This window comes from Labrus bergylta, chromosome 23 (assembly GCF_963930695.1).
Source record: "Labrus bergylta chromosome 23, fLabBer1.1, whole genome shotgun sequence".
Classification (NCBI taxonomy): domain Eukaryota; kingdom Metazoa; phylum Chordata; class Actinopteri; order Labriformes; family Labridae; genus Labrus; species Labrus bergylta.
In genome coordinates, this window is record NC_089217.1 from 17,472,274 (window position 1) to 17,494,475 (window position 22,202).

At 41.0% G+C, this 22,202-nt stretch overlaps 1 protein-coding gene across 1 annotated transcript; it reads right to left on the minus strand.

The window, feature by feature from the left end:
- Positions 1–3,280: 3,280 nt before the first annotated feature.
- On the minus strand, positions 3,281–9,516 carry LOC109996440 (NXPE family member 3-like). The gene is made up of 6 exons (XM_029280525.2): positions 9,499–9,516; positions 8,886–9,377; positions 7,225–7,520; positions 6,825–6,895; positions 4,573–4,779; positions 3,281–4,489 (listed from the first exon to the last, which is right to left on the minus strand). The coding sequence occupies exons 1-6, from the start codon at positions 9,514–9,516 to the stop codon at positions 3,945–3,947; spliced, it is 1,629 nt and encodes a 542-aa protein (XP_029136358.2). The 3' UTR covers positions 3,281–3,944.
- Between the last annotated feature and the right edge of the window lie 12,686 nt (positions 9,517–22,202).

A 22,202-nucleotide genomic window follows, 5' to 3' on the forward strand; every position in this document is an offset into this window, starting at 1 on the left:
TTTTTATAATGGGCTTACACTGTAAAAAAAAAAAAGTTTGAATTTTGAGTGTTGAACTCAAAACACTTTTTACAAAAATGTCTATTCATCAAAAAAAAAAACTTGCGGGTGAGACGTTCTTCAGACATTCACCATTTAAATCACTTAAGTCTTCATTTATCAATTTATATTATACTTTACAGTTGTGTATTTTGCTATAGTTTATTTTTGCTTTGGTAACATTGCAGCAATTACAGTCATGTGTTTGTTTGTGTTAGCATTAAGTTAACGTTCACATCAAAGTATTAATTCATTACAGACAGTTAATATTTATTAGCGAACACACAGTCTTGGGTAAGTTTAGTCATTTTTATTTACTTAAAATATAACTGTCTCTTATCCATACTTACCTTTCTTTGTTCTTTTGTTCAGTTCCCCATGTGGTCCCATGCAGCTAAAAAGGTCTGGCTTAGCACTTCCTGGGTATTTATAAGATTGATGATGTCATCGCTGACATCACTGGGGCAGACCAACTGAAGGGGTTTTATTTCTGAGAAATGTTTTCTTTCAAATCATTTCTTTCACATTTAAGTTACTGGTAGAATATCATGTCATTATTTAAAGTTCATTTAGTTGAGTAAATGATCTGAGGTTAATTTAAGTTTTTTTTTAATTTCTTTGTTTTGAAAGAAAAGTGTAAACCTGCTATTTAAATTGTGCTGCACCCAGCTGCGGTTGTTTTGTTAATGGGGACGTCTATAAAGCCAGGAGGCATTTGGTCTTGCAGGAGGAGAAGTGAGGACGTGCTGTAGTGATGGCGAAATGAGGTTTTGTGAAGCAATGAGCCTTTCCAGCCAATTGTATCGCAAATAGATTAATTACTCGAGGCCTCATTTAACACAGTGGAAGACATCTAGTGGTCAATAAAATAAATTGCAATCAATTCTACAATTCACTTAGCAGACGCTTTTATCCAAAGCGACGTACATCAGAGAGAAAGTACAACACAAGCAAGGATCTAGAAAAAAGGGAACAATGTCAGTAAGAGCAAATGATCAGCTTTGAGTCCGATTGGACACACAGGTGCTGACAGACATTACACAGAGGCAAAGCACAACATTGACGGCAGTTCTTGAGAGCTCTAATCAGTATAGAAACCATCTTAAAAGTTATTGTTATCAAACAAAAACAATCGTCACAACCATCATCATCATCAATAATATCGAGACCATCATCATTAAGTTAGTAGGTATTCATGAAAGAGCTGGGTCTTTAGCTTTTTCTTAAAGATGCAGAGGGACTCTGCAGATCGAAAGGAGTTTGGAAGTTCAATCAAGACATTGGTTTAAAGCTGACAAAATAAAATAGGGTCACCCTTGTGAAAGAGGTCTTGATCTCAGTGGGTCATTACCTGGTTAAATAAAGGTTAAATAAAAAAATAAATCATCACCAGAAATGTCATTAGTCATTCCTTATTCATAATATAATAAAAAATAAATAGACTGCTGCTGGTGCTGGAGGACGAGGCTGAGGTGGTGCTTGAGAAGTGGATGGCTGCTGCTGCTGCTGCTGGGCATTGTTTCTATTGATGATTTATGTACATTCTGAAATGAGACGCTCTTTGACACCAGCAGCCACTCTCTGACTGTTGAATCCAAAGGTTTTGAAGCGTAGATCCACCAGTGTAGCGACTGCCAGTGAACTCTCTTTTTCTTTATCTTGTAATCTGTCCACCAAGCACCTGATCAGGTTATGTGCCAGATATTATCCCATGGGGGTGATGGTCTGTGAATATAGTTGCTCTGTTGTATGATTCAACACACGGTAGAGGGGGATGACCTTTGATTCCAAAACTATCTTCTCCTCCTACAGCTGAACAGTTGCCACCTGGAATGCAGCCAGCAGCTGAAATGACAGAAAAATACATATTGTCTGAATGCATAAACTATGTGGTGAATTTGACGTAATTTTTTCTCTGGTTTTCTATTACATACCTTGATGCATTCTCCTGTGTTTTCATGTTGCTGGTTGGTCAGAGGAGTCAGGTCTGTGTTTAGCCCATAAGAACCCGCACCCATTAATACTGATAGGAAAATTATGGGGAACATAGATTAGACTAAATGGACCCCATATAAGACATTTCTGACATTTTTTTTTTAAAATACCACCCACTAGTGTTGGAGATCTGAAAAGTGACATGTACATCACATTGGGCATTTATGGTATATTTTTTTCCACATTTTACAGTAAATCAACTTGATGTTTTTTTTTCACTTTATAACATTGATTTGTCTATTTATTTGTATTTGTACAACATATTTCAAAATTATAACTTTACTTATCTGGTTAAACCATATTTTTTTTGTTTTGCAACCAAAAAAAATTGCTAACTAAATAAATATATAAGACTGCCTCATGTTGGAGGTCTTCTTAACAAGTTACTGTTACTGTATATGACTGAAAAACAGTCAGACTTAAGTAGGAAGCTTGACTAAACATAACGCAAATAAGTTTAGAAACTATAACTTTCATATTATCACACCAAGTTTGAATCAGCCTTATCAGCATTTGTGGCAGTTAAACTGTGACAAAATGGTCATATTATTACAATATTATAACAATTTATTTCTGCAGTGAAGCAGTGACACACATTAGAGAGTGGTGCTTGCATTGATTTGGCAGAATTTGCAAAAGCCACGCTTTCCCCATTTCCCAGGCCAGTGTACAAACTGGTCAATGTGAACATTTTCAGCAAAAACAACACCAACTTTCTTGGGAGGGACGTTTATATAATAATTAATTTTTAGATAGGCTAGAAGCAAAATAAAAGTAATTTCCATGTATGGACTTTATGACTGAGTGGCCTTAAAGAACTTACAAAATAACACATAGGTGTGTTCATGTTTATGTGTAAAGAGCAGCAGACACCTACACTGTTGGCTGCTGTCATGTGGTTTTATTTGAAATCTAACTACTTAAGTATTTATTTTTACAAAAATGGGCTAAACAAACAATTTTAAATGATTTTACATTCATATTAGTTCTTTGAAAGGCATCTCGCTACCTCCCTTTTGAGGCTGGCAACTCCCTGGGGTGTCCCAACTCCCACTTTGTGGAACTGTTTGATCTAAATCACTTAATTCACTACTTTCTGAATCAGACTCACTTGACTAATTATATTATATGAATTTGTTGCTGGTAGTGTAATCAGGTCTTCAGGGTCCTAATTTGAGCTAACTTCACATTGCTCATACTTTTACCGTCATCTCCATGAATAACTGTCAATTTATCCTGAGCTCTGAACTGTTTAAAATCATCATTTTAATCATGATTTATAAAAATAAAAATATAAAGTCCTTCGGAGGTCTGATAAAAACATACACATGATCAAGCCCTCAACTGCTTCGAATGTCACTAGTCACGTGACCAAACCATGCCTCGGCACAGTGAAATTTGCGAATTTTGAAGAGCAGAGGACAGTCACTTGCTGTATGCTTATTTACCATGTACAATTGCAATGTGGTTAGTCTTTTGTTGTTCTGTTAGCATGTGGTTGCAGTATGTATTTGAAGTAACAGGGTGTACTGAAGTTACTATGTGTAACCGTCTGATAAAAACATACACATGATCAAACATAAGCAGTCCTAACTGTTTCATCATACTGTTACTAACGTTAATATTAGACTGATCAGTCTATTATCATGCCTAACTGTTACTGCTAATAAAACACATACTTTCAAGCCCAACACTGTTTCAGCAGTTGGCTGTTAAACATGAATCTGGTTTTGCTCAAGGTTTCTGTTTGTAAAAAGACAGTTTTTCTTTGCCACTGTAACTTTGCTAAATGTTGCAAAGTGCTGTGATGGATTACTATTGGGTCTTTGCAGATAACACAGAGTTTACCTGCTATACTGTAACATAATGTAAAATTTAACCTGCTCATAACAAATGCACATCTATTAGCCCTATTTGGTGCATATGTAGGACAAGATAATGTCAATCATATTCTTAACAATAGGATGGCCTGGGTGAATGTTGTGAGGCAGGTGGTGGGCCAGAGTCATCTCCCAAGCGTCCACTAGTCGAACATTAAGTCCTTTGAACACAGCTCTTAGCACCTTGTCCAGCTGTAGTGTGTACCAGTCACTGTAGTTTAACGATACAGAAGGTGTTAAACCTCTGAGGTTTGCAGTCCTGATGACCACCAGTGTGTCTGGAGCCCTGTTCAACAGACGAATCACCGCCCTGCGGATGCTCTGAAGCCGTCTGATGTAGAGCTCAATTGGGAAAGGGCTGAAGTGGGCCCAGATGCTAAAAACTACAACTGTGTTGGTGCCACCTACCAACCCGTCAATTTCATTGGAAATGTAACGCAGCTCACTGGTTGGGACGTAGATAAAACTAAGAGGAGGACCATGGACACGGTATGTTACCAAGATGTTTTTTGCATTGTCCCATATCATGTAAGGTCCAGTTTTCTTCGGACTATTCCGGTTAATCTCATTAGCATCTGAAAGTATGACAGAAGGAACAAGTTTAGCTGTTATATAAATAATATTAAACTGTCACCTGAAATGAATGTGTATTAACTACCTGGAAGTGAAGCATCAAGGTACTCAAACCACTGCCTAAGGGTGGAGTCTCCATACATGTGGACCGCCTTTCCTTTCAGACACTGACTGATGGCAGAGGAGTTGTTGAATTGGTAGACTTTGGTGCCACCAAGTGATCGCCACACACCATGGAAGTAATACCCAGAGAGTCCAGACTTCCCACTGCCTTGATCGACCTCAGGTTGCCCTAAGAAATATTGATCAAAATAACCTTTAAGTTATTAAAGTCATTGTTTTAAAATATATTGTCAACAGATCCCATAAAAAACCCAAAACAAGGTCTCTCCTTGACCTTGCTTATTTCACAAAACGGCCACTTTCTCCTCTAATCTTTTGCCCTTTTGTGTTGTATAAAATATCAAATCACACATTGACTTATTCTACAACCTTTATCAGACAATGTTAAGTGTTAATTTACAAAAAGATTTAACCTGCAATATGCTCTTTAAGGAAAATGTTACCAAATACTTTTTATAAGAAAATATTAATTATTAAAAGCAAAACTTTGCAGTTGTTAAATAGTTAAAAATGTTAATAGTACGATAGAACTATCTCCTCACACTCCTGACACTTAACTGAGGAGATGGCTGGGGGTCCCAAGAAGCTTCTGTTCCATTGGCCTGTACAGCACAGGCAGCAAGCTGCAGCTGCCAGTAACATCAGTAGTGGAGGAGTACAAGGCAACAAAAACCCGCCAGGCCATGATGCTGCGAGACAGCAAAGATGCAAGAGTTCGCCAGGCAGACATTGAGGTCAGAACAGGTCGCAAGTGGTCAGCCAGCAGAGCGCTGACATCGTTGGGGCAGTAGCCCAGGGCAGGCTAGGCCTGAGTTGCTCCACTAGGGCAAACTGGAAAAAGGCTAATCCAAAGGAACGCCGTGGCATGGTTCAAAGGGAGGTACGCAGGGCAGAGGAGGAAGGCAGACATGTCAAGGCAGTAGCCATGAACAAACAGGGCAGCTGGACGAGGTGGGAGAGTGTGCGAGAAAGGGCACTGACTTGGAAGGACATCTGGAGCATGGAAGAACACCGGATCAAGTTTCTGTTGTGTTCCGTGTATGATGTCCTGCCGACTCCATCAAACCTCCACACATGGGGATTGGCCGAAAGGCCCTGCTGCACGCTCTGTGGAAGGCCAGCTAACCTGGAGCATGTCCTCTCCTCGTGTGGGTCAAGTCTGGCGAATGGGAAATTCAGGTGGCAACACGACCAGATCCTGACACAACTGGCTGCTGGTGTGGAACAGGCCAGAAAGAGGCCAAAACAACGTACTGATGGTCCTCGTTTCATCCACTTTCTCAGGTCAGGGGTAAGTGCAACAAAAACAGCAGAGTTGAGGACTAAAGGAGTCCTGGGCACGGCAAGTGACTGGGAGATGCGGGCTGACCTTAAGCAGCAGCTCAAATTTCCAGAGGAGATAACCCTTACCAACCTCAGAACCAACATTGTCCTCTGGTCTAAAGGTACCAAGCAAGTGATCCTAATGGAACTTACAGTACCCTGGGAAGAGAGGATGGAGGAAGCACATGAGTGCAAGCTCAAGAAATATCAGAATCTCATCCTTGCAGGGGGCTTCGCAGGGCAGTCGCTCTGGAGAGCTCTGGGACTGCTTGGAATTGAAGGCCAGGCTAGGAAACGGCTGATAGCCAACATCACCAAGCAGGCAGAGGCAACATCCTGGTGGATTTGGATAAAGCGGAATGAGCACTTGCAGAGCAAACCTGGGGAGGGAAAACATCAGAGTTGAGTGGCAAACTGCGGGGGTAGTACCAAGACGCTGGTTCTACCGTCGAGTCCCCCCGAGATGTCATGGGCTTAAATCAACGAAACATCGAGGAAGGGGGGTGCCCATTTGAAAACCTGCATAAGCCACTCAACTCATTTCCAGTTTGGAGGGGGTGCCTTGAGGGAGGGAAAAGGAGAGAGCGATTCCACTGGCTCACAGATGGTGCAGGGGAGAGTACCTGTAAAGGTGAGCCGGTTGCGATAACCCCTATCGTATTTTGCATAAAATAAATCTTGTTTTGAGCATGAATGAAGTAAACGCTTGCAGCTCTATCTCAGTTTTGTAGATGGAATCTGTTTCATTTATTTATTTTTGCCTTATATGTGATATGCTCTCTACAAGGCACAGAGATAAACAGCTATTGTCACTTTTATTGTGTAGTATTTTTTATTTTCAAGGTCACATGGATATCTTTTAAAGGTGGAAGTAGAAAAGTTGTGCTTTACCTTTCCTTGGAGGCAGCACAGTAACATTGGCTGGTCCTGAAGAGTGAATGAAGACTTTCAGGTTGATTTTGCTGGGTGGGAAAAACTGCCATGATTAAGAATCTCTTAAACACACTACATTATGTAAATGTCAGAAGTGATTTACGAAATGGTAACACTTTAGTCATAATAAATCACTCCATATTTGGAATGAAATTATACACTTCATAGTTTTGTTGATGAGAGTCAACTTTAATTGTTCAGATTAAGTGTTTTGATAGGTATTATCTTAAATTATACATTTCATCTTTGCCACCTGTAGTTACAAACACGACATTTTCCACCAGGTGACACATACTACATACTTAAAGTCATTACATGTAAAACTAGATGCAACTTTTCTTCTGCTGTGCTCCCTCACCTTTGGAAAAGCTTCTCCTCTTTGTCCTTGAGTCTTACATTGAATCCGGCTCTCATGTGATTAATCCTGTCATCACAGCTCAGTTTCTTTGGCTTGTAGCAGAACCAAGGCTCGCCTGTACGGAGGTCAGTGTAGTTGCACTGTGGCTGGTTGGTTTGACGTAGGCAAACGTTACAGGAGGCAGTTTCAGAGATTGAACCTGAGCGGAAGAGGCTTTTAAAGAGTACCCTTTCAGGATGTTCTCTATTCAGCCTGTGCAGAACTGTGACAGCCTCGCTTGAGTGGACAAGCGTTACCTGATAAAACAAAACACAGAGAGTTTGCAAGTTATAGCATACACCCTTTGCCTGCTATTTTTTATTTAATATTAAGATCAAGGGGAAATTCTGTTTTTACACTCTTTTAATCATGCAACATGTGGTGGGGAGGGGACTTAGTGGCTTGCTCAAGGGCACCTAGGCAGTGCTCAGGAAGTGATCTGGCATCTCTCCAGCTACCAGACCAACTTCCATATTTCGTCGGCACCGTGACTTGAACCGGCAACACTCCGGTTCCCAACCCAAGTCCCTACAGACTGAGCTACTGCCGCTACTGTATCATTTGATTGTTAAATCAATGTTTCCAAGATAATTCATCTGTATTTTTGGTGCCAGCTGACTAAAGTTAATAATTTATTCAACTTAAAAACGTAAGAGAGATTGATGGAATTGGTCAACTCTCTACTAGCTGGAAAGTTGAACTTGTAATACTCTAAATAACTGCGCGTGGTGGCAGGCACTCCAGTGTGTGTGTGTGTGTGTGTGTGTGTGTGTGTGTGTGTGTGTGTGTGTGTGTGTGTGTGTGTGTGTGTGTGTGTGTGTGTGTGTATGTGTGTGTATGTGTGTGTGTGTGTGTGTGTGTGTGTGTGTGTGTGTGTGTGTGGGTGGGTGGGTGGGTGTGTGTGTGTGTTTGTGCAGCATGTTGGTGTGTCTCACAGTCATGACAACAAAGAGAGGGGCAGGGAAAAGTAGTTGCAGCTACATAAAACACGCTTAATACTCACAGCATAGTTTTTATGACATTTTGGTAAAACATTTACCTGCCCAGTGGCAGATAGCACTCTGAACTTTACTCGCCAAATGGAAAATCTGCCCGCATTGTTAATTACGGACCCTGGGAGCAAGGCAGTGGACCTTCTCTCTCTCTCTCTCTCTCTCTGCTTATGTGAATCTGCTCTCTTGGTTTTGCTGTCTTATCTCTCTACAGTAGTCGAGAAGTTTTTTTATCTTGCACGAAGCCATCAGGTCCTCTAGCTCTGGTGCGCTCTCCCTCTCGCTCTCTCATGCACACAGTAATTTTATGAAAAAATGAAAATTACAAACAGGTCGGAAATGTACTTGGGGGACAGAAATGTACTTGGGCGTCCCACTCATGTATCATCTATGTGTGGGAAACACTATATTTTGTACAAAGCTGGTTTAAAAAGTTGGGCATATTGGGAATCAATGGGGAATGACTCATTAGTCTTTTTTTTTTACTTTTTATGTTGTTGCTTGTTGGCAAAAGAGGGTCAGGGGAAATGGTTTAGATTCCATGAATTAAATGACCTACAGGACAATAACATTAGGTGTTTCCTTTACCATCACTTGTTTTACAATACCATTTTAAGCCTTGACCTTTACCTCAACCTGTGCACTTCCTTCCCAGAGTAAAGGGAATACAGCAGAGTAGGAGCCATTAAGGTGATCCACCACTCGTCCAGCCACACCTGCTTCAAGTGCCCTGTTGTGCAATCGGGCAAGTAAGACATCTCCTCCAGACTTCTTGGGGTTTCCTTGGAAGTCGTACATTTTTATCATAACTTCCAGCTGGTCTCCTATGTGCCGCTCTACTCCACCCCTCCCTGGGAGAATGGTGAAGGTGCTGTGGGCAGGATCACTTGTCTGGTTTAATAAAAAAAAAGGTGGCGGACGTGGAGATTCAGGCCAAGCAATGGAATCTAATAACATGCGTTCCTCCTCAGCATCTGCCAAAGACAGTGGCTTAAAGGTGCAGAAATCATCAGGCCTGGGAGGAGCAGTGGGAGGAGCAGTGGGAGGAGCAGTGGGAGGAGCAGTGGGAGGAGCAGAGGTCACTTTGTTAGGAACGATGGCAGAGTTTTCTTCATAATGTACCTGGAAAGGGGTTGAAAAAGAGAGATAGTGACAGATGCATCGAACAAATTTACTTAAATAAAATACACTGAAAGAACAATTTAGACTTTATTGATCCCGTGAGGGGAAATTCATTTTTTACACTCTGTCTAGCAAACATGCTACACAAACATAGGCCGAAAGACACACACAAACAGGATCCTATGGACATGCACTAATGGAGAGGTGTCAGAGTGAGGGGGCTTCCCACAGTGGGTGCTCCTGAGCTGGGTTGGGTGCCTTGCTCAAGGGCACCTTGGCAGTGCTCAGGAAGAGGACTGCTGTGGTACCTCTCCAGCTACCAGGCCAATTTCAGGACTTGGTCTGTGCTGGGATTTGAACCGGCAACCCTCCGATTCCCAACCCAAGTCCCTACAGACTGAGACTTTTGAACTTGTTTCAAGCTCGGTCAGTGACACAGTGCTTCAGGATATGATGATCAGGGTGATGATATAATTAAAGTAAAGCTAGGAAACAAAAAGTTTCAGATTTGATGACACACACAGCAGACTGTTTAACATTCAGCTCTCAGCCAGTTGTTGCACTGAGGCTGCTGTTAGTGAGCCTGAGCCAGACACATCCAGGGTAAAAATGGGACCAGCTGAGGAGCTGGAGATGAGAAGCACTGCACCAGCCGTCCCCTGAGGTCTTAACGTTTGTGTAGGGTGATGGGCTGGCATCAGGGTCTTAATATTTAATTACAGAAAGCCCTTTAAGAGAATCAGCTGGTGATGGTCAGAGAGACTGAGGCTTTTATAAACAGCCTATGAAGGAAGTTGTATCATTCACCTGAAACCAGAATCTAACTCTTTGAACAATCCATCAACAATTGATTTCATAGTAAGAAGGCGGTAGTAGCTCAGTCTGGGCCTGACTCTGACATCTCTTCACTGATGCATGTCCACAGGTCCTGTTTGTGCATGTGAGTGAGAGTGTAAAACCAGAATTTCCCCATCCAGGGTTCATGATAGACATTCAGTTTTCACCTCTGATTCCCAACCCAAGTCCCTACAGACTGAGCTACTGCCGCCCCAAGATAAGATAAGATAAAAAACAAGTGATTTTTCTAAAAGAAAACTTATTAATCATAACTGTTGATTTGTAAACTGTAAGCTGCTGGAAGTCACTGAAATGTCTCTAAAACGATGCCTAAGGGCAATAGTCTTTTACTAGGGGAAGAAGGCAAGAAGCCCGGGAGTTTCATTGCTCAGACCAGCCTATTGTTCATATCCTTTCGCTGGAGATATATGCTTTGATTCAAGCTTTAGTACATAAGTCTGAAAAAGTGCATTATTATCTACAACCTTGTAGCTTATTAAATCGTGTATTTTATTTTTTTTAATTGTAATTTCCAATTCAAAGCATTAGTCTAGAGTGTTTCTCACAGGATTTTATGAGGCTATGGCAGGAGGACACAGAACCACCTAGGGGGTTCCGGGGGCAAGTTCTATTTTAGATGTGGCTGTGGCTCAGTTGGTAGAGTCGTCATCTCTCAAGCGCAAGGTCGAATGTTTGTCCCTAGCTCCTGCAGCAACATGTCTGATGTGTCTTTGGTCAAGACACTTAACCCCTTCGTCAGCGCCGTATGAATGGGATTAGTTACTTCTGATAATGTCACTACATAGCAACCTTTGCCGTCAGGGTGTGGATAGGTGTGACATGCAGTATGAAAGCGCTTTGAGTAGTCAGAAGACTAGAAAAGCGCTATATAAGTCCATTTAACAATTTTGTGCTGCTGTAGTAATTAAACAGAAATTGTAAATGGACTTGAGCTTATATATGACTACTAGCACAGTGGTTAACTCTTATCTTCATATTGCATATAAATTGACACAGAAAGGCCTAAAGACACTTATCTGACATTTAAATAAACAGTGTGTTGGCTATATTATTCTTATTTTGTCCAGTCCTGACTTAAACAGCTTTATACTCATGTAAACACGATGTAAACACGGCTCCAACAACAACACAGCCAGCAGGACTCTGCTTCTCACTAATAGACAGTCATGACTCAGAGAGACATTTACAGAGGACATACTTGATTTCTACTTTATTTATGTGTAAATTGTCACACAGATCTTGGTGAATGAGGCCTTTTAGTACATTAAAAGACACTTTTGAAAATAGTACCCTTTAATCTGATTCACAAAAAACATTGTTGCCACTTATCCCAGTTCTCACCTGCAGCAGGTCCATGTTTCTTAGTGTAAAGAACAACACAGTCAGAAGGAGAAGGATGACACAGGTCTTCAGAAGTTTCATGTTGACATGGTTACTTATAAAACCTTTTAGCCACATGGTGAGTCCTCTGGTACTGGATTAAAACAACAAAAAGGGGAAACAGACTCTGTGTTAAGTTTATCATATGAATTCTTCTGGAAGTCACTTAACTCAGTCATAAAAACCTCTGAATATTTATAGTGTCATCATGTCTAGCTTTCAAACTAATCTTGTCAATCGAGAATGCGATAATTATATGTTACCAAACAGGGAGTGTACAACAAAACAACTTTTTGGTGCTAGAGGTTTGACAGGAACATAATTACAATGTTCATATTGATGGTCAATTTCTCACAATCAGGTGTGCCAAGGTTACATGGTCTATGAAATGTACTGACGTCACTTGAGGACAAAAGGTTGACTTAAGGTAGGGTTAGTATACCTGCAGGCACGCAGTAATGGAGGCACGAAGGAAACATGTACATTTAGTCTAATCAATCAATTTTTATTTCTATAACCTCAACTCATAACAAGTGTTATCTCAACACACTTTACAAAAAGCAGGTAAAAGACCTTAATACCCAACTAAAGATTGTTTTTAAGTAGACATTTTAACTGGTACCATTTTGTTACTTTATACTTTAACACATTTACATTTCAGATTCTAATTCTATTCCATTTATTCCTCAATGTTTTTTCTTCAGTTTCACTTGTTACTTTGTAGATTAAAAAATCAATGATTCTAAAAATCATGATGTATAATTTTAGACAACATTAAATTAAGCTCATCAACTCTGTGTCTCACAGCTTCAGCATATATGATACCATGTCTACAGTAATTTAATTGAAACTGTTCAAATAGCTCATGCTTACCGAATGACGACACTTATTTTGGGGCATTTAAATATATTTTGATGGCACTGTACTACCTCTGAATGGAGGACTATTTTAAACTAGATTTATCAAACTGAACATGTGCTTTTTAACTGATGGGATCATAAAGTAGATTGATAAAGTATGATATATGACATGGGGTTTTATATCAGAGCTTGAACTCAAACAGTGAAGAGTATTTCCTATCCCTAAAGTATCCAGTAACAAAACAAGTAAATGTGATACAGGGGTTCAATTAAAAACATAAATCAGAAGCAAGAAGCTTAAAGCATGCAGCATAAAAGAGGAACAGGAAGTGTTAAAAAAAGTATCTTTAAAGTAGACACTAATGGAAACATGTTGTTTTCTCAGCGTCTATAAATTGAAACACAAGTTTCACCCAAACAAAATAAAAGAATATTACGGCTTACCTCAGAAGAGATTAATTTGGAGTGAACATTTGGATGTGACGGAAATCCAAATTTAAAAAAGTAAACCTTTTACTCAGAAAACAAAACAACCTGTCATAACAAGAAGCGTCAAAAAAGTGATAAAGAAGCTTCATAAAGTCATCAAGGTTAGAAGTTCTATTATCAAGACGAATGATGCCCTTCATAAGAATGTTGCCTCCCTCCATTTAACAGTGGGTTACGTATCCAGTCATTTTTAAAAACGGCAGCTGAACAACAACTGAACAGATGAAAACCAGTTTGACAGTGACTGAAGTATGGGCCTGAAGCATAAACTTTGTATAAAGTGCTCATCTTCATTGAGCACTGAAATATGTCAACGTGGCGGAGACACCCATATCTTTTATCTGAAACTTAATACATGCATGACAGGGATGGTGTCACGGCTCTGGCTGTGATCCTGTTTCTTTGTGTATCCCTTGTGTCCCCTCCCCCTCTGTCTGTCTGTGTGTGTGTGTGTGTGTGTGTGTGTGTGTGTGTGTGTGTGTGTGTGTGTGTGTGTGTGTGTGTGTGTGTGTGTGTGTCTCTGGAATGCATGGCTTCAATCAAACACCTGGTGACTACTCACACCTGCAACTCATCTGCTCATCTGCCTCAAGCTAAAACCCTGGGTTCAACTCAACTCATGGCCAGATTGTTGAGTCTACTGAAGTGGTAGTTATGATCGGCTGCTCTTAACATTTGTTAGAGTTTATTCCTAGTGTTTTTCCAGTGAGTCCCAACAAGTTCTCTCTTGTTGTCCAGATTTTCACCGGTGTCATCTCCTCCAGTCTGCTCTCTTCTCAGCCAACTTAACCAATTACCTGCCTGCCTACTGAACCAGCTAACTCCATAAGTCTCCTCCACGCCATCACTACCAGCCAGCCAGTCAGCCATCCACTTATACCAAGCCCTGCAATAAAACCTCAAGCCCTTCAATTTTGCTGCCGTGTCTGCTTTGTCTAAATACAAACCGTAACAGATGGGCAATATTTCTGGTTTTCATGATTTCATGGCAGATTTTGCCATGTTTTCTTCATGTTTCCAATTAATTGATATGTAAAAATTGACCTGAGGGTTGATGGGGGCCACCAATTGCCCACCCCTGCGCATGACAGTCACACTACTCAAAAAGAGACTTAGGGTGCGTTCAAATTGTCCCTCCTATCTCCTTTCACTATCCACTTTACCTTAACCCCGCGAAAATGTCATGAGGTCAAGGAAAGCTGTTAGCAGAATTCATAAAGGACTTAGGGAAAGGCGATCTCGTTGCTCTGACAATCCGACCGCATTTTCCACTAGGCGACGTCATTAAATGCAACGGGCCGGTGGAGGTTTATGACGTGGGTCTGCCATGTTGAAACTACAATGTTCCGAAAATGGACTACAAAAAACGCATCTAAACAACTTTCCTCTGTGCCTTCTTAGCGGTGAAATAATCCTAATCATCAATATAGACCACCAGGCTACAAGTAACAAAAGTGAAACCATCACATTCCTGTCCACTCAGAAATCAACATCAAAATAAGTATGAAATTAATTGTTACATTTCTGCAAGATATAACCTACACATAATATTTTAAGCATACAAATGTACAACTGCACAGCATTCTTAAGTGAATTAAATATGTTGAATAAAACATAATCTGTGTCACTTTACGATCATCGTTAATTTCCGTGAACGGTTGGATGCGCGATTCGCTTTAAATGTTGCGGCCGCAAGGAATTGTGGGGTGGCATACCTCATCTCCTTTCGTAAAGGATGGTCCAGCGCTATCCTATGCTAAAGGAGGTTATAAAGGAAGCATTGACCCACCTTTCCTTAACTTATAGAGAATTCGAACGGCTCTTATCATTGCTGCCACTTAAATGCTTCCAGGGTTAAGGTGAAGTGGATAGTGAAAGGAGATAGGAGGGACAATTCGAACGCACCCTATATCTGTGTATAAGAAATATTCACTTCTCTCCAAAGCGCTCCATCAGGTGGGACACAAGTGTCATGGATCTTCTTTTAGTTGTAGAAATGAGATGGCTTTTCTCCAGACTGCGAACAAAACGGTTCCCATCAGGGTAGTACCTCACGGATATTCTATAAAATATGAGGTATGGTTAAAGGAAAAAAATGTACCTTAAAATGTAGCAAAAGTTACATTTTAAAAAGACAAACACTCTTGAGTTCTAAACTAATACTTCCTTTAAAGGGATACTTCACCCATTTGCATTAAGCTTTGTATCATTAGAAACCTGGTAGTATTTTTGAATGGTCGTGCATCCCGCCCTCATTTTCCCCTGAGATGGGAAATCTTTGTATTTCTAAGTCTGAAAAGGAGCTTCCTATGACGCAAAAATCATAATTTTGCATCATCGGAAGCTGTTGTGGTTAGCGGGGGTGAAACTACAACGCTAGTTCTTTATATTTTCGACCACTGAAGCTACAGACCAATCAAAGATCAGTGGGTGGGACCTAACGCCCAGAATGTGAAACTTAACGTCCGCCATATTGTTTGGAAGCTATGCTAACAGGCTCTATGGAGAAATCAAAAGTAGTTGATAAGTCAGCAGCTTCTCCAACAGACTACAACAGCTCACCTCTTGCGAGCAGAGAACTGTCATCATCATGATAATATCTGTCTCTCCATACTGTAATCTGTTCTGCTCATGCTACTTGTAAAATTGACACACTATCCTTACATTTAAGTTAACGACATTGTCTGACTGGTCATCATTATAGTGAATAGTTTCAACTGATAACGTATCTACACTCCTGCACTTCTGTACAATCTGTACAATCAATATATATTTGATTGTACAGTCACACATTTGCACAGCTCTGGAGAACCCCCTATATGGTTATTACATATGTACCACTGTCATCACTGTTTTTGAAAACTTAAACCTCTTACCTCCAGCAAGTATTTTTACATTCAGTTGACAAGCCTGAATAAATGTTGTATTTAATTTTCATTTTTTTAACCAGTAAGAATGTTAAGTTAAATCCTTAATGTATAAATCTCTTCTTATTCTTATTTTTTTTAAAAAATATTTTAAATATACACTCTGGTCCAGAGTGTTCATCATGGGGGTAGGGGTAGGGTTTGTTCTGCTGGAGTTTGGCCTCCAGCTTCCTCCTGTATGCGTCTTTGCATTCTCTCAGCTTCTCCCTCAGATCGTGTTGTATCCTCCTCAGCTCCTCCTTGTTTCCAGACTTGAAGGCTTTTTTCTTTGTTCTTTTTGTTGAGAAGGGCTTTCAGGTCACTGGTGATCCAGGGTTTGTTACTTGGAAAACAGCGTACAGTCCGGGCCGGTAGAGCAGTGTTTTCACAGAATTTAATGTATTCTGTGATGCAGCCAGTCATGCTGTTAATATCCTCTCCATGTGGCTCACAGAGTATATCCCAGTCTGTGGACCCAAAGCAGTCCTGAAGTGCCTCGTTACCCTCCTTAGTCCATCTCCTAACAGTCCTTGTGGTCACAGACTGCCTTTGGACCAGGGGGATATACTCTGGTGTCAGTAGGACCAGGTTGTGGTCTGATCTGCCCAGGGGGGAAGGGCAGTGGTACTGTATGCTTCCTTAACATTATCATACAGACGGTCCAGTGTTTTATTTTCTCTAGATGGACAGTTAACATATTGATGAAAAGTGGGTAGTGTTTTGTCCATTTTCACATGATTAAAGTCCCCGGTAATGGCTACAAAAGCATTTGGATGCTTAGTTTGAAGCTGTGAAAACAGTAAAGTGAACGGCATCACTCGCAGACTCGGTATCAGCTGACGGTGGGATGTAAACAGCTATAACAATGGCGCACGTGAATTCCCTGGGCAAGATATAGAGGCGCATTCCAACAGCTAACAGTTCAATGTCCGGGCTGCACAGACGTTCTTTCACACTAACATGGCCAGGATTACACCATCTCTCACTCACATACAGTGCAATCCCTCCACCTTTCTTCTTACCACTCTTAATAACGTCCCTGTCAGCCCGAAAAGACCTGAAGCCGGGTACTGCCACACTGTGGTCTGGGATGTCTGAGTGCAGCCATGTCTCCGTGAAGCACATAATACTGCACTCGCGGTATTATGTGCTTCCCACTCCCACTGGTGCCGAACAAGCGCGTCGAGTTCTTCCATCTTGTTACCCAAAGACCTCACGTTCCCCATAATCACCGCTGGTACAGAAGGCTTATGTTTCCTCTTCTTAGCTCTTCTCTTAGCTCCAGCTCTGCAACCACAGCGTCTCCTCCTCAGTTCCTCAGTGGAGTTTGGTGTCGGAAGAAGATTTTCCCACATTGAAGCCACTTGTACAAAAGGTGATGTCCTTCCTCCTGAGCACATACACGTGAGTCAACATTCTCAACCATGAACATTATAAAGAGGAAACAGAGAAATCGCCTCATGACAAATGAATAAGCAGACATGATTTTAATGACTGGAGGTGGCTTTTGATAAACCGTGATAAAAATGGCTCTCCTGATGGCTCTCAGAGAAAAAAATGTGAGGATCACTGGTGTAGAGGATGCTCACAGCCATGGGTGTGACAGGAAAGGAGAGGAAGACAGCAGCCCACAGGATGGGGGAGGTGGCTGAGAGAGCCTCTTGTTGGTTGGAGAGAGGAGACAAGCTGGAAGTCAGGAGAAAGAGATGGGCAGTGATCAGGCCACTACTGCCAACCCACCAACAGGAGGGTGTTATGGTTTAGGGTTGAAACACAAAGTTGGCCACCGTCTGATGACATTGACCCTTCCTGACCAAGGCTACACTCACCACAGGTAAGTGGAGGGGAAGCACCTTTCAGATGTAACCTCTGTCATCACCTTCTGTTATTTCGATTTTACACGGCATCCCAACTTTTAGGAATCAGGGTTGTAATAATTATGAATATGAAAACTCGACTTGAAGTTACTTGCATGATTCACAACTTTGCAATGCCATTTGTTCTGCATTATGAACCATTATGCGGCACTATGCACCTGGAAAGAAAGACCTGGCCCTATCTCTTTTCTGAATATCAGATGAACGTTAAAAAAAGTCATCATACTTCCCTGATATCATCAGGTCCCAGTAGTAAAGTAATCCAACAGTGTTCGCCTCTCAACCTTCCGGAGCCACCTACCAACTGAGCCACAGCCGCCTGCCTTGTTTGAATAGAAACGAGGCATCAAACGAGGATAAAAGTGAGTTGGAATAGTGATCCTAGGAAGAAAAAAAAATTGGATTAACTAATCCAGATCATTCTTATCTGGATTCATTTAGAGCTGTCCCAAACGACTATTTTTAAAAAGATTAATCTAGAGATTATTCTTTCAATTAATCAACTAATTTAACGATTAATTTTTCAGTTATCGATTATCTCGCATTACTTGATCAATGTAACTATTCACACAATAAGGATATCAAAACATTTCTTGTTAACATTTCAATATTTATTGAACATTTCTTTCACATGGCACTTAGAGCATTGCTCAAGAATCTCTCAAAAATATAATTCTGTGTAGTGATAGTTTGGATGTGCTTTTTTTTTAGTTCACTTTTTACTTTCTCCATGGTAGCCACATATTTCCTCTCCATCAAGTCAGTAAAGTACTCCTGGATGGAAGGGTGTATCCTGAATGGAAAGTATTTACCATTTCACAGAAGCCTTCACCCTCAACAATAGCAATGGGCCCCATGTCCTTAACAATCATTGAGACGATGCTGTTCATATACACACTAGCCTCCACGGGTGTGCAAGGTTTCTGGTTCTTTTGATGGAAAAAAATCCTCCACACTGCTTTGTCTATTCCTGTAAAGGTGAAAAACACAAAGTGAAAATGAATATTCACAATAGCAAATCAGAAATATAACATAAGTCTGAAAATTCCCGGTCCACACCATGCATATGTTGATATTAGTAGGCTACAGCCATCTTAGAGGCTTAACTTCCAAAGGAATTGCTGTAATTACAATTGTCAGATGTATTGTCTCATGCATGTCTACTTGGAACTGGTTGCTAGATCATGAAATTTCGAGAGTAAACGGCTACATCACATGACAGCCTAGCAGACAGAGAAGTTGTCTCTTCTGTGTCATATCTTATCAAGCGACGCCGGGGTATAAATCACCCGTCCGGTATAAGCAAACAGATTAGAAACTTATCTTTAAATTCTTTAAAGATAACAGTTTGGTGATATTGAGGTAGAGTGATGCAGACGGTTCAGGAGGGATTTCAAGTATCAAACACAACAAGCCAGTTCATATTGACAGTACAAATAATTCTTTAAATGTAGTAAATAAGTCAAATGTCACACAGAGTATTTTAGTCCAACTGACTTTACTTTACTTTACTTTACTTTTGACCTTGCTAAACTGCTTAATAATATAAAAATCTGTTTTTGTTTATTTAAGTTGATGTATTTTGTAAGCAAGGGCCTGTTCAGATTTTTTGTAACATGTGGCCCAAATGCAGGGATGGCATCAAGTATGAGTCTCATGTCATTGATGTATCCGCAACTTTCTTGTTTAAATTACTACTTTAAACCAGAAAACACACAGACAAAGTGCTGAATTTTATGTGTAAAATTTAATATAGAAATGATAAACAGTCCGGAGACGGACCGCAGCGCGCGCTGTGTGAACACAATGATAGACTAGAGTGGAGGCTAAGTACAACGTAGTGCGCGGAGTATGTGTGAATTGGGCTTTAGGATTGGGATAATGCAGTTATAATGTATGGTGACATTAAAACATGGTATTGTTTTGAATGACTTAATCAGCAAATTAATCGAAGGAGAAAATGTTGATGAACAAATTTTGGGTTTCTATTTGGATTTAAAGGAGCTCTGAATAGACACGACTCATGACCTCATCTCTCAACACCCACTGCGGAACCAACGCTCTTACTGTGAGGTGGTTCGGATGAACTCCACCGACTGGTCCTGTTTCAGTCTCCGACAAGTTGTCCCTTCCAGGGCTACTAGAGAGGTCCACGCGCCAGCGGTGCCCCTAGCATTTGCCTATACTGCCTAGGCCACGGGCCGGCCCTGGTGCACGGGGCCCATGTATGCAGCCCAGGTTCCTGCCTGTGGCTCCTTTCCCGCATGTCATTCCCCACTCTCTCTCTCTCCCTGATTTCCAACTCTATCCACTGTCCTATCTCTCCATTAAAGGCACAAAAAGCCCCAAAATAAATCTTAAATATGGAATGTGATAATTATGTGATACCAAACTGATGGTGTGCAACAAAACAACTTTGGTATGCTTGAGGTTTTCCAGGAATATAGTTTACATGTTCACACTAAGGCTATTAAACATTTAAAATTAAACATTTTGATAAATTGCTAAATTTCAATAGTCATTCGCAATGAATCACATTTTTAATCGTATGTTTGAAAGTTCACATCAGATAATGAACAGAAATTGTTAGGCTTTTATTTTGAAGTTATATAATGTCTTAAACTGAGAGTACTTGCTGTTTGAATTCAACCCTGATTTTACTTTGATATAAAGTAATGTTGGGACCCGGCCATGTGTGCTGGACAAAGGACTCAGGCCTATATTCCCTTTTTAAAGCCTGACTAGAGTTTTTTTCGAGGGAACTAGAAAAAGGAGTCTTAGGGCGCGGTCACACTGGCCATCCGTACCATGCCATACTCAAGCACGATTGGCCCCCCGCTGTACCATTCCCATACTGCCCAGGACTAACCGTGCCTAAGCACGATTACCTCTCTTTTCCTACTGCACCTCCTTTAGTACATTTCCTGGTTTCTCCCTTTCTCCCCTCCCCCTTGATTGGTTACGGTTTGCACTCTGTCCCACATTAGTTAGATTGGATTCACCTACTCACTGCTTATTTAAGACTCTGAACTCCTTAACAGCCAACGACTGCGTTGGCGCCGTACACAGATACCCTCCGATCATTTCTGGAAACACTTCACGAAATCCTACCTACCATTAGAGGTGGGCGATATGGAAAAAATACCATATCTGTTAAAAAGGCCAGCTCTGCTTGGACTGTTCCAAAAAAACCCTCTAAAAGTGGTAGATTCCGGCTCGTTAGTGTCTGGCACAGTGTTCGAAAGAGAGAGACCGGAGAGTTTACAGTTTAAGTTGCAAGAGTGCTTGAGTAAGAAAAGGGTGCTACTTTGTTCAGTTCAACATATTGTGTGCGTCCATTGAAATGTGAAGTGTCTGACATATCTGGAAATTAGGTCAGCTCTGTTTCTTATTAAGAATGTGCAAAACGACAGTTTGTAGTAATTATATTTGAGACCAGTAATGTTTTTTGAGTTATCCGGAAATCCTAAATCTACGACAGGAGCCCTGTCAGTGGAATGTGTACAATGGGGCCCCTGTGTCCAGAGAGTTGCCCAGGGACATCTGGACAAGAGATTGTATCTGTGACCTGTGTTGTCCTCTGAGTTTATGACATACATATATCTAATACAGAAACCCCCGCAGTTGTAGTAAGAGGGGTGTCCTGAAAACAAACAGATGTCCCCATGTTGTTCTCCTGTGGGGTGTGTCCATAAATACCAGAGTTTCTGTGTGTTCGGGGGAGATCACTTTTGGCTGTGTCTCTCCCAAATCGAACCATGGCGAGCCTGGCGATGCTGTAACTTGTTTGTCAATAAAATGATCATTATGTAAGCAAGTCAGTGTCAACGGAGAATTTCTTCATCATCAAACATATCAACAACAAGGGAATCCACATCAATTTTGGCGTCACGAACAGGATCAGTTGGGGCCTTCTGCAGTGGACGAGAGCTTCAGTGTGTCCATCCCTCCATCACCTCAGAGCGTGAGTGTTGTTTTTCACACATTGGGGAGCAGATTCTGTCTGAAATTTGGCTCCACTGTCAAAGAACTGAAGTGCAATGATATGTTGATGTTGGAGTAATTCTCCGTCTAAATTGGGGTTTATTGAGTTAAAAAGTATGTAATTAAAGGGGAATAAAGAAGAGATGAATAAAGTTGAAAGGTAATGATAGCATAAGCGCAAGTAGTAACGAGACCAGTTAGCTAAAAAACTATGCAAGTTTAACAAGGACAGGGCCCGTATCCTTTTAACAGTAAGTCATGTGTAAATTAGACACTGAAGTGAAAGTTGGCTTTAAGAAGTATTCAAATTGAGTAAAAATAAAACAAAAGGGGATCCCTGGCCAGGGTATTTATCCCCATGTTGTTCTCCTGTGGGGTATGTCCATAAATACCAGAGTTTCTGTGTGTTCGGGGGAGATCACTTTTGGCTGTGTCTCTCCCAGGTCGAACCATGGCGAGCCTGGCGATGCT

Excerpts from the sequence above, each read along its gene's own strand:
- LOC109996440 (XM_029280525.2), bottom strand. Across the intron at positions 7,521-8,885 it reads AAGGAAGTGCACAGGTTGAG|GTAACGCTTGTCCACTCAAG; the intron begins GTAAAGGTCAAG and ends TTGTTTTATCAG. Across the intron at positions 6,896-7,224 it reads GAGGAGAAGCTTTTCCAAAG|CAAAATCAACCTGAAAGTCT; the intron begins GTGAGGGAGCAC and ends TTTCCCACCCAG.